This window comes from Chiloscyllium plagiosum, unplaced genomic scaffold, assembly GCF_037043375.1.
Source record: "Chiloscyllium plagiosum isolate Xiang-an unplaced genomic scaffold, Cpla_swu_hap1 HiC_scaffold_11, whole genome shotgun sequence".
Lineage (NCBI taxonomy): Eukaryota > Metazoa > Chordata > Chondrichthyes > Orectolobiformes > Hemiscylliidae > Chiloscyllium > Chiloscyllium plagiosum.
The window spans coordinates 45,896,043-45,908,875 of record NW_028270149.1 but is presented as its reverse complement, the minus strand read 5'-3'; the positions used below and the strand labels follow the sequence as shown (position 1 = coordinate 45,908,875).

The following is a 12,833-nucleotide window of genomic DNA, read 5'->3' as shown; positions in this document are numbered from 1 at the left end:
GAGGTATGAGGCAGCATACCGGCAATTATAGCCTGCCAGTCGTCTAACAGGAAACATGCTGACAGGATCTTGTTCAGTTTGGCAAGATGTGGTGTGAGGATCAAGGATCAGTGTGAGGATCTCAACTGTTTACAATTTATATAAATGACTTAAGTGAAGAGATGGCTGCTAAATTTGCTGATCACACAAAGATAGGCAAGATAATTAAGTTGTGAAGTGGACATAAGGCGGCTACAAAACATTATAGGTAGTTAAGTGAGTGCACAAAGATCTGACAAATACAATATATTGTGGGAAAATGTGCAATTGTCAATTTTGGAAGGAAGATTAAAAATAAGCATAATATCAAAACGAGAGATTACGAAGCTTTGAAAATGTAGAGATCTCGATACCCTCGTGTACAAATCACAAAAGGCCTGTATGCAGGTACAGCAAGTTATGAGAAAGCTAATTAAATATCATTTGCAAGGGGAACTGAATATAGAACTAGGGAGATTATGCCTGTTATATGGGGCACTGGCAAGACCACATCCATAATATGTGGTACTGTATTGGTCACTGTGTTTATGAATTTAAATACACTAGAAGGAGGACAAAGATCTACAGACCAATGGCCGAAATTGGTTGGTTTTCCAATGAAAAAATGCTGGTCAGGCTCAGCTTGTATCCGGTTTAGAAGAGAAAGTGGCAAATGAACTGAAGATCCTGAAGGCTCTTCCCATGGTGGACAAATTTTAAACTATGGGTCACTCTTTAAAAAAATAAGGGTTTACCCAATGATTACCCAATGAAATGAAATGCAGCCTCTATTATCCCCCATGATTACAGGGGGTGAGATTCTTTGTAAGTCTTTCCCTGAGGAGGGTCTTCGAGCAGAATTTTCCCAGCCCCTGAACAATGCGTGGCCTAATTGCATGTATTTGCATGTATTGTTACCTATTCTCACCTATTTCAAATGCAGTGTGTTATTCTCCCACAGAGGAAATAAATTAGACAATGTTAACACCCATCATGATAGTCAAAGCAGGTACCTGGTGACTCCATCTCACCACTTACACCTCTTTTTGGGGTGGGGTGGACTGGGCAGGGGTTCCATCTTGGTCAACAGTGCCACATCTCAGGGTGCATTCTATGAGTAATTACCTAACTACCTGCATCACCCCACAGTCCCTCTTCTCCATGAAAGTTGGATATGCACCAGCCACACAATGTCACGGCAGATCTCCAACTCACTTAAAATATAGATAACCACTTTAACATTGCATTTCAAATGTAGCAACAGCCATGTGAACTTGTGGCTATACAGTACAGTACTGTGCTAAATCAATGTCACACTTAGAGTTTGCCAGCAGCTTACGAAGCAAACAACATACTGCAACCAAATGTCACGTAAGAAAGTAGTTCTCAGTCCAATCAAAGAAGACTGCCACAGAAAAGATAAGCTTGACTTGACTGTGACTGGATATCCTTCAAGACGCAAGGACATTATCAGGCATTTGCATTGACCAGGTTAAAGATATCTATACTTTTTTTTCTTATTAAATCAATTTTTCTAACCAACCTGTTCATAGATATAATCACATACCGCTCTGGATCAGGCAGGCCTTAAATCCAGACCTCTCAGTTCAGGTGTAGGGACACTACCACTGCCAGAGGAGCCCCTAAAAGGATCTGTAATCATAGAATCTGGATCGAAACACATGGAATGACCAACTGTGTGGGATACAAATCTTGGGCACAAGCAATCTCAAACATGTCACTGGTCATTATAAATTGGCTATCATCTTTGTGAAGCAGTCATAATCACAGGAGACTTTAAATGTAACACCTGTGGGCCATAACTCTCAAAGACAATTCAAGGTCCCTCAGGCTGCACAAGGGCATGAAGTGAAGTGAACCTTGTACAGTAAGTTATTGCCAACATGCTCTCATATGCAATGCAGCTTTCCTTTGCTTGGGTTACAAGGTTTCGGAGATTCTACTGTATTTATGTGGCATATATCAAACTTAAGGCTAACCGCGTCAAAAAAAGGTCCATGTAGAGGCATTCTATGGCTCTTCTTATCGGAGGCTATGCCCAACTGGGGATATGTGGGGACTTTGAATTGTTGCTTTTTTGTGATGTGAATGCTGACTGATCACATTGGTAAAGACCTATTCAGATATTCCCCACGAAGGTTAAATGGTTCCATAACCCCTTCTGTATCTGGAACCATTGGTTATCATCACTGTGGCCACAGTTTAAAGAAAGAGTAGAGAAATTGAGGAACAACTGCATCAGAAAGCCCAGGACCAGCAATCTCCGGTAGCTACCAAACACTGTCAATGTGAAGTCACCAGTAAAGGTCCCCATCAGGGTGTGGAGGTGGTACAAGCTCAGAATCTACATCCTCAATGTCATTTCCTCTGGATGAGCAAGGTGCATTGCTGCCACAGACAGAATACACCAGGACATAATCATGTAACTGTGCCATCTGCTGAAGTGGACTTGTGATATCCACCCTATCCCAGCGGCCAAGGTAATAATGGAGGTCATTTTTTGTGCAGCTGACTTCTTTCAAGGATCCATTTGAAACCTTATGGGATCTCAATCCTCAACCCATGAATATATCAAGCGTGTGGAGATGCCGGAGTTGGACTGGGGTGGACAAGGTCAAAAATCAAATGACACTACGTTATAGTCCAACAGGTTTATATGAAATTGCAAGCTTTTAGAGCTCAGCTCCTTCTTGAACTCTGAAAGCTTGCAATTTCAAATAAACCTGTTGGGACTATAACCTGATGTAATTTGATTTATACCAGGGATATTAAGAATGCCAGTTGAGACACTTCGTTTTCCCATGGTAGGGTCAGTACTATTGCCTTGCAGTAGGGTTTGCCAATATAGCTGGCTTAGCACAGATGCAGAGCACAAGAGATACTGTACGTACACATGTTGCTTCTAGCATTGTAATTGTACACTGCGATGATTACCAGTACCGCATCTTAAAAATCTACATCTGCTACCATCGGAGCTGCTATGGCACCTACATCCTTGAACACCATTGTCCTGCTTTAAGTATCGATGGTTACTACCATCTGAGCTATTCTCTGTAATGATTGGCACTTACATAATGGAATTGTCAGACAGGCACAGTGTAGGTACAATGCTGCCCATTCTTTAACAAGGGTCACTCTGGAGCAGACAACAACTCTGCTGAAGAGAAAGTTCTGATGCTTGAATCATTGTGGGTGGGGCACCTCAAAACATTATCCTTGCCTGGTGTGTTCTGCACAATGCAAACAGGCAAAGAGGGGATGTGATTAGTGTTAAAAAATTGGCAGAGTAGCAACATTCTTCTGGGGAGGAAGAGGATGACCCTGATAAGGGATGTGTATCATTTTCATCATAATAGAGAGGTGCAGTATCAGATAAGCCAGACAGGACTTCATAGCATCCTGACAGTGTGGAAACAGGTCATTTGGCCCAACAAGTCCACACAGACGCTCCGAACAGAAATCCACCCAGACCCGTTCCCCTACCCGATTACTCTACATTTCCCACGAAGAATGCACCAGACGTATACATTCCCGAATACTATGGGCAATTTAGCATGACCAATTCACTAACCTGCACATCTTTGGACTGTGGGAGGAAACCGGAGCACCCAGAGGAAACCCACGCAGAGAGCTGCCAGAGGCTGGAATTGAACCCAGGTCCCTGGTGCTGAGACACAGCAGTGCTAACTACTGAGCCACCGTGCTGCTTCTTAAATTGATACCCACTTTCAGCCAATCTGAATGGAATGAACTAATCATACTGATTGCAAATTTATTATTTAAAAGGTAAACATCCTTTTTTTCCACACTCTTCCTTTTGCTCCATAAATGTTTTCCTATTTGGGTGACATTTTGAACAATGACAAAGAGTCACATTCACATAATATTGTAATACTAAGGTGTTAAGCATGGCTCACCTTTGTAGATTCATTCTCAGAGCTGTGGTTGCAGTAATAGTCATTCCTGAAGAAGGGCTTATGCCCGAAACGTTGATTCTCCTGTTCCCTGGATGCTGCCTGACCTGCTGCGCTTTTCCAGCAACACATTTTCAGCAGTAATAGTCAATTAGACAATTAAAGTAGCAAGCAAGTTATAAATGTGAGCTTCTATTTAAAATGAAATGTCACCCATGTCCCCTCAGAAGCTGTATGTTTTCATTTTTCTCTATGTACTACGAATGGTTATTCTTGACTGGTAAGTGAATGATCTGGTGCACAGCTGGGCTTTAAATATGGCAGCAGGTGGCAGAAATCCAAGAAGGGTTCCACTTGTGGCAAGTACAGTGCAAGACAGCTCAAGTGTGGAGCAGTAATGACACAGTGCATATGTAATGAGGCCAACTGAGAATTACATGAAACCGCTTACTAGAGGTCTGAAAGAAATCCTTTGAGTGGGTATGTGGATTTAAAACTATGACAATTCTTTGTGAAAAACATATGTCTCTCCCAATAGATAAAAAGGACATTGACATGTAATGGATGCACAACCCTCCTTTGAGATCTTCCAGAAAGCCAACTACAAAACTTTAGCCCAGTCAATAGTGATAGATTAGCCACTATGGGCTAGTTTAAACAAAGGTCAGGTCAGCAAGTTCTAAAAAAAGTATTTCTGAAGTTCTGCAAAAGCATACTAATCTGCAAATTAACAATACAAAAATTCAAGAACAAGGTTTATTTTCTAGAACATGTGCTAAAATGTTGTGGACAACCATGAACTAACATCACAGATCCATTGATATTCAATGCCAAAGAACAACAGTTCATACCAAAAGATATAGAAAGGGGGATTAATAATCCCAATCCAGAACAGCAGCATTCATTTCGGAAAGCTGCAAAAAGCATACCGTCCTGTCAAGAGATGATAGCAGCAAATTTGATTCATTAGTAAAGCAAACAACTACAGATTCTGGAATTCTGAAACAAAAACAAATTGCTGGAGAAACTCAGCAGGTCTAACAGAGAAACAGTTAATATGTTGAGTCATAGAGATGTGCAGCATGAAAACAGACCCTTTGGTCCAACTCGTCCATGCCAACCAGACGTCCCAACCAAATCTAGTCCTACTTGCCAGAACCTGGCACATATCCCTCCAAACCCTACCTATTCATATACCCATCCAGATGCCTTTTAACCTCCACTATTCCCACTGGCAGCTCATTCCAGACATGTACCACCCTCTGCGTGAAAAAGTTGCCTCTTAGGTCCCTTTTTATATCTTTCCCCTCTCACAAGAAACCTATGCCCTCTAGTTCTGGACCCCACCCCACCCCAGGGAAAACACTGTCTATTTATCCTTTCCATGCCCCTCATGACTTTATAAACCACTATAAGGTCATCCCTCAGCCTCCGACGCTCCAGGACAACATCCCCAGCCTATTCAACTCCTCCCTGTAGCTCAAATCCTCCAATTCTGGCAACATCCTTGCAAATCTTTTCTGAACCCTTTCAAGTTTTACAACATCCTTCTGGTCTCCTTCCGACTGGAATTGCACACAATATTCCAAAAGTGGCCTAACTAATGTCCTGTACATACACAACATGACCTCCTAACTCTTGCACTCAATACTCTGACCAATAAAGGAAAGCACACCAAACGCCTTCTTCACTATCCTATCTACCTGCAACTCCACTTTCAAGGAGCTGTGAACCTGCACTCCAAGGTCTGTTGGTTCAGCAACACTTCCTAGGACCTTACCATTAAGTGTATAAGTCCTGCTAAGATTTGCTTTCCCAAGACGCAGCACCACACGTTTGTCTAAATTAAATTCCATCTGCCACTCCTCAGCCCATTGGCCCATCTGATCAATATCCTGTTTTAATCTGAGGTAACCTTCTTCGCTGTCCACTACACCTCCAATTTTGGTCTCATCTATAAACTTACTACCTATACCTCCAATGCTCATATCCAAACCATTGATGTAAATGACAAAAAGTAGCAGACCCAGCACCGAGCCTTGTGACAGTCTAGTCTGAAAAACAACCTTCCACCACCACCCTCTGTCTTCTACTCTCGAGCCCGTTATGTATCCAAATATGTAGTTCTGCCTGTATTCCTTGAGATCTAACCTTGCTAACCAGTCTACCATAGGGCACCTTGTTGAACGTCTTATTGAAGTCCATATAATCCTGTGACCCTTTGTCAGAAGAACCCACTATCCCCCCCCAACCAGAAATATGCAGCTGCAAACATTCATTGTATATGAAGGCACACACCTGACCATACAACAAAAAAAAATTCTTGCTTAAAATTCCTAAACCTGCCATAGGCTGAACGAGAGATCTAGAATCAACCTAACACTTAGTTCAACGAAAAATACTAAATTCTCAAAGGGAAGGATGCACCAGATAAATTTGTCCAACTCGGTCAATGTTTATGCAACTTTGTATAGAAAATGATACCAGCACCTTAATCAAACTGACATGACAGCTGACATCCACTGAAAAGTAAAATACAAAGCAGGTCTTTTCTCTAAAGCCCTGAAGGAAAGTCCTAAACAATCGATAGAAGAGACGGATGCTATAAGCAACACTGCAGGGTTGAAAGAAACAGGAAACAAGGGAGAACCAGGATAAGAGCTTCTTGCGCTCAGGTTCTTCAGGCTGAAGTTTCCTACTGGACGGAGGGCGACGCGATTTCTTTTCGGTGGGGTCAGTGCTGTCAGATCGGAGGCTCATTGAGGCTGCTTCCTGGTCCAAGCTATTTTATGAGTAATAGGGCCTTTCAGCCACAGCCAAGACCGCAGGGCCTGACGGAAAGGCCCGGATGCTGCTGCAGCTGCCGCCGCAAGGCAGCCTTTTGCTGACGCCAGCCCGAGGCTCCACCTGCAGGCCCACGCTGCTCACTCACCACTCTGTTCGCCCAGGAAGACGAGCTTAAACTTGCGCAGAGGATTTCCGAACTCTCCGCCGCCGCCGGACATTATGATGCTGCTAAAAGCGAAAGGAAGGCGAGCGAAACCGTCCGACCAGCAAGGCAACCCGTCACCGCAGCAACAAGTGCGTCACTTCCGACGGACCCGCCCCTGTCCGTCACGTTGCTGTGGCGACCAGGAGAGGTCACGTGGTAGGAAGTCTCCATTCTGAGGGTGATCTAAGGGTTTTGGGTGTTTTAAAGGGCAGCAAGGAAGGATTTTTCGTGTTTGTAATTTTGTGAAGTGTCTTTGGACATATGTACCATGTAAAGGTACTGCATTTGTGCAAGTTATCTTTGTTGTGCATAAGGTGAGGAAAGTATGAGGGAGTGAAGGATGGCCACGCCCATAGAAAAAAAACGAGTAGCTGGCCTGTAACTAGGCCGATTAACAATGTCCACACGATGAACAGGGACTTTTTTTCAATTCGTGTTTCTTTTATATTAATGGAAAAGTATTCTACAAAAAAAATTAAGTTGCGCCAAAACTCTGCTGCCCACATCCAGTCAACTTGCCAGCCCTGTGTCGTCCCAGCCCAGCAAGGACTCCATTTTAAACTAGTGACAAAAGCAAAATTCTGTGAATGCTGGAATCTGATATAAAAACAGAAAACACTAGAAATATTCAGCAGGTATGGAAACATCTGAGAAGAAAGGAAATGGGAAGGGATGTCTGATATGGAGGAAATCAAGTTCAACACTTTTGGGTTGTGACATTTAAACACAGGACTACATTACCATTTTACTTCCTAGTTTCACATTGATTGTACAGTGAATGGCCACATTACAATTTTACCTGCAGTATTTAAGGAGCAAACCAAAAGTAAAAGGCATAAAGTGTGGAGACAATTAGGGGGAAGTCAGAGAATTTGGGACCCTTTTATAAACCAGCAGAGGACAACCAAAAAAAGCAATCAAGGAGTAGAAGATAAAACAAAAGAGTAAGCTAGCTAGTTACATGAAAGATGATTGCAATTTTTTTCAGATATATAAATGCAAGAGTGGATGTTGGACTGCTGGAAAACGAGGCTGAAGAACTAGTAATGGGGAATAAAGAAATGGCGGAGGAACTGAATAGATACTTAGCATCAGTCCTCATGGTGAAAGACACTAGTAGCTGACAACAAAAATATCAGGGGGAAGATGCGATTGTAGTGAACATTACTGAAGTGAAGGTACTGGGGAAGCTGAAAGGTATGAAGGTGGATAAATCACCTAGACTAGGTGGACTACATCCCAGAGTTCTGAAGGGATTGTGGTAGCTTTGGTGGTGATGTTTCAGAAATCACTGGAGTCAGGGAGGGTCCCAGAGGATGGGACAAAGAAAAATGGCTAATGAAACAGCCCTATTTAAGAAGGCAGAAGATGGGAAATTATAATCCAGTTAGCCTAAACCTGTTAGAGCCCATTGTTAAAGATGCAGTTGCAAAGTACTTTGAAGTACATGGTAAAATAGGGCTGATTCAACACGACTTTCATCAAGCACAGTTCATGCCTGACAAATCTGGTAGAATTTTTTAAGCAGGTTACAAACAAGTCAGACAAGTAGAGCCAGCAGATGTGATCTATTTGGATTTGCAGAAGGCTTTTGACAAGGTACGCACAGGAGATTGCGAAATAAGAGCCCATAGTATTAGGGGCAAGGCAGTAGCATGGATAGAGGATTTGTTGACTGGCAGAAGGCAGAGAGTTGGAGTAAAGGGGTCTTTTTCAAGACAGTAGCCAGTGATTAGTGGAGTTCTGCAGTGGTCGCTGTTAGGCCCACAACTATTCACATTATATGTTAACAATCTGGATGAAGGAACCGAGGGTATTGTTGCAAAGTTTGCAGATGACACAAAGATGGGTGGAGTGATGGACAGTATTGTGGAAATGGAGGCTGCAGAAAGACTTGGGCGGGTCAAGAAAGTGGGCAATGAAGTGACAGATGGAATAAAATGTGGGAAAGTATAAGGTCGGAAGGATAGAAGGATAAACTATTTTCTAAATGGGGAAAGGCTTCTGAAATCTGAAACACTAAGGTACTTGAAAGTCCTATTTGAGGATTCTTTTCATGTAGGTTCAGTTGGCAGTTAGGAAGGCAAATTAGGGAAGGCTTGCATTCGCTTCAAGAGGGCTAGCGTACAAGAGCAGGTATGTACTGAGACTATAAAGGAAAAAGTACTGCAGATGCTGGAGAAGTCAGAGTCGAAAAGGGTGGCACTGGAAAAGCACAGCAGGTCAGGCAGCATCCAAGGAACAGGAAAGTTGATGTTTCAGGCATAAACTCTTTATCAGGAATGTGCCGATGAAGGGCTTATGCCTAAAACATCAACTCTTCTGCTTCTCGGATGCTGCCTGACCTGCTATGCTTTTCCAGTGCCACCCTTTTCAACTGAGACTATATAAAGCTCTGGTCAGACCATCTTTGGAATATTGAGAACAGTTATGGGCCATTTATCCAAGGAAGAATGTGCTGGCATTGGAGGGGGTCAAGAGGAGGTTTACAAGAATGATCCCAGGGATGAAGGGCTTGCCATATGAGGAGCAGTTGAGGATGTGGGTCTGTACTTAAAATGTAGAAGGGTTGGGGGGGGGAGGGGTTTGCTGGAAATCTCATTGGAATTTACAAAATACTGAGAGGCCTGGATGGAGTGGAAATGGAGAAGATGTTTCCAGTAGTAGGAGAGACTACAGAATTAGATTTTAGAGAATTAGATTTCAAATATAGGGATACAGGAGTACAGTGAAAAGAGTGTACAATATCACCATTCCTGGTGTCAACTTAGGCATAAAGATACCTAGATACAACATCTTAGGGTCAAAGTTCAAAAATAAGGAAATATAGTTAAAAGTTTAACATTAAAGTCATTCTTAGTATAAAGAAGAAAAATAAAGAAATATAAACCTTTAATAAAGAAATAAAGTTAAAAGTTTGACATTGTAGTCCTTTTTAAGTGCATAGCCATGTTGGGCTTGCAGTCCCTCACAAGGGTTCGATCTCCTCCACATTGGGTTCACTCTTCCCCAGAGTTTCTGACCCTGCACTGATTCACTCTCCTCCATGCTGCCTAACCTGCTGCGCTTTTCCAGCAACACATTTTTCAGCTCTGATCTCCAGCATCTGCAGTCCTCACTTTCTCCAAAGAGAAGAGGAACACTGGCAGAATGCTGAGTCAAAGAGTGATGCTCTTCCCAGCATCAGGAGGAAACTGCCATGCTCCTGGATTTAGTGTAGAAAAAACATTTTAATACCCTAATTAGGTCAGGAAAGGTGAGTATAATTGCATGTTCACATTCATCCTGGTGTGTGCATTATCCTGACTCCTTCACTCTGTTTTGTCAAGTCCACTCCGTCACATGACTCTCATTCGTTAACCTTGAAATTGCAGTAATCTTTCTCTTCCTCTGCACTTCTTCATATCCCAATTATTCATTCACCACTGCCACACAACCTCATCTTTCAGCAACTTAATACTGAAAGATTAGCTCACCAAATGTGCTTCATCTATGAGATGACCACTTGCCATTACATTCATTCATACATATAAACTAATTCTGAGGGAGAGGGAACAAATTTGACAAGGTGCAAAAAATTGAATTGAGGAGACAAGGCATGACAGCAATGTAATAATAAGGGAAATGATGACCAGAGCTTGGGAGGAAGGGACAGTGTACTCTGGCAGATTAGAGGTTACGAAAGTTGCAAAAAGTCAAAACTAAAGTGTCTGCAATTAAATACATGTGTTGTTTTAATAAAATAATAAAATGTCACTGCATATGTAAATAAATACATAAATATAGAAATACGTTATCTGTTGCCACTACAAGAAATATGTCCACAAGCTGACAAAGACTAGGACCTGAACGTTCAAGGGTATATGGCATTTAGGAAGGAAAGAAGCCAGGCAAAGATCATGGGTAGTTCCATTAATTATGGATGCTATAGAGTCATACAGCAAAGAAACAGACCTTTCAGTCCAACTCATCCATTCCAAAGATGTTTTCCAAACTAACACTTGCCTGTGTTTGGCCCAAATCCCTCTAAACCTTTCCTATTCATGTACCTGTCCATATGGCTTTTAAGTATTGCAACTATACCTGCCTCTACCACTTTCTCTGGCAGCTCATTCCACATATGAGCCACCCTGTGTGAAAAATTTGTCCCTCAGGTCCCTTTAAATCTTTCCCGTCTCCTTAAACCTATGCCCTCTAGTTTTGTTCTCCCCCACCCTGGGGAAAAGACCTTGACTATTCACCTTATCCATGAGCAATAGAGAGGGATGAACTTAGTTTTGGAGATCAAAATGTAGATTCATATTTGGTAGAGATAAGAATTTTGAAGGTAAATACTTGCTTGTGGGTGTGGTATACAGGCCTCAAGGTAAGCACACTTCAGAATGTACTATACAGGAAAAATAATAGGTTTTGTAAAAAAGGTACAGCGATAATCATGAATTATTTTAATCCACAAATAGATTAATCCAATTGGAAAAGGTGGCCTGAACAATGACTTCCTAGAGTATTTTCAGGGACATTTGTTAGAGCAGTATTTTGCAGAACCATCCAGAGAACTGGCTGTATTAAATCTGGTAATATGCAATGAGACAGGAGTAATAAATTACATTATAGTGAAGTCATTATAGCAGTGATCATAATATGATTGAATACCACATTCAGTTTGAGGAAAGAGAGGAACAAAAATAGACCATTCAGCCCATCGAAAGGAATGGATTTAAGATTACTGTTGAATTTCTATATGATTAATTATAAGGGCACAGATACAGTTGGCTAAACTGAACTGGAAAGTTATTGGACAGATCAGTCAAGACACAGGAGCAGAAATTTAAGGAGATACTTCAGAATACTAGGAGTAGGAACATTTCAGCAAGAAAATAAGCTTGAAATATAAAAATAGTTTGTTGACCTTCTCACTGAGCTGGTATGTTTGTTTGTAGATATTTCATCACCATGCTAGGTAACATTGTGAGTGCGCCTCCGATGATGCGTTATTGTTCTGTCCTGCATGCTATTTATTGTCTGCATCTCCCGGGATGGGTGGTGTAATTTCTAGTTTTGTTGTTGGTTCTGTTTCTTAGTGGTTGCTATATGGGATCCAAGTCTACATGCTTGTTAATGGAGTTCTAAGTTGAGTGCCAAACTTCCGGCAAACAGGAAGGAAATTAGCTATCAGGGAATACAAACACCAACTAGACACCAACAAACATGACCAACAATTGCTTGTATCCCTTCACACAGACAATGAAGTACACCAATTCAACAGGGACAATGTATCCTTCCTAGGACAAGCCAGACAGAGACATGCATGGGAATTCCTGGAATGCTGGCACTCAACACAGAACTCCACTAACAAATGAAGATTTGGACTCCATATACCAAACACTAAGAAAGAGAACCAACAACAAAACCGGAAATGACACCACCAACCCAAGCAGAAATAGACACATAAAATGAGACAGAACAACATTGCTTCACTGGAGGTGTCCTGATGATGTTACCTAGAATGATGATGAAACGTTTGCAAACAAACTCACCAGCTCAGTGAGCAAGTCAACAACCTCATCCACAACCTGGGCTACTAATCTTCTTAAACACCTAAATATAAAAGGTAGTTTTAGGCAGGTGTTTGAAAAGGAAAGGAACATGTTAAATGAGTGTTGGTTCTCTTTCGAGGGAGTCTGAGGAATAATTAACAATAAGGAAATGACAAAAGAAGTGAACAGACATTTGCATCAGTCTTCGCTATATTAAATACAAATAACATCACAGAACTAATTGCAAATGGGTAGCTGTGAGGGAGAAACTTAAAATAATTGCAATTACGATGTAAATGGTACTCAAAATACAAAGAACTAAAAGCTGACTAGTCCCCATATCCCGAAGAC

General features: G+C 41.7%; 1 protein-coding gene across 2 annotated transcripts in view; it reads right to left on the bottom strand.

Annotated features, from left to right (window-relative positions):
- Positions 1-7,040, bottom strand: part of rab41 (RAB41, member RAS oncogene family) — a 63,324-nt gene extending 56,284 nt beyond the window's left edge. For both annotated transcript variants that reach the window (XM_043704760.2, XM_043704759.2), the window contains exon 1: positions 6,886-7,040. In XM_043704760.2, coding sequence (XP_043560695.1) covers positions 6,886-6,958 — 73 coding nt within the window. In that variant the 5' untranslated portion in view covers positions 6,959-7,040. The remainder of the gene's footprint in view (positions 1-6,885) is intronic.
- Positions 7,041-12,833: the final 5,793 nt, after the last annotated feature.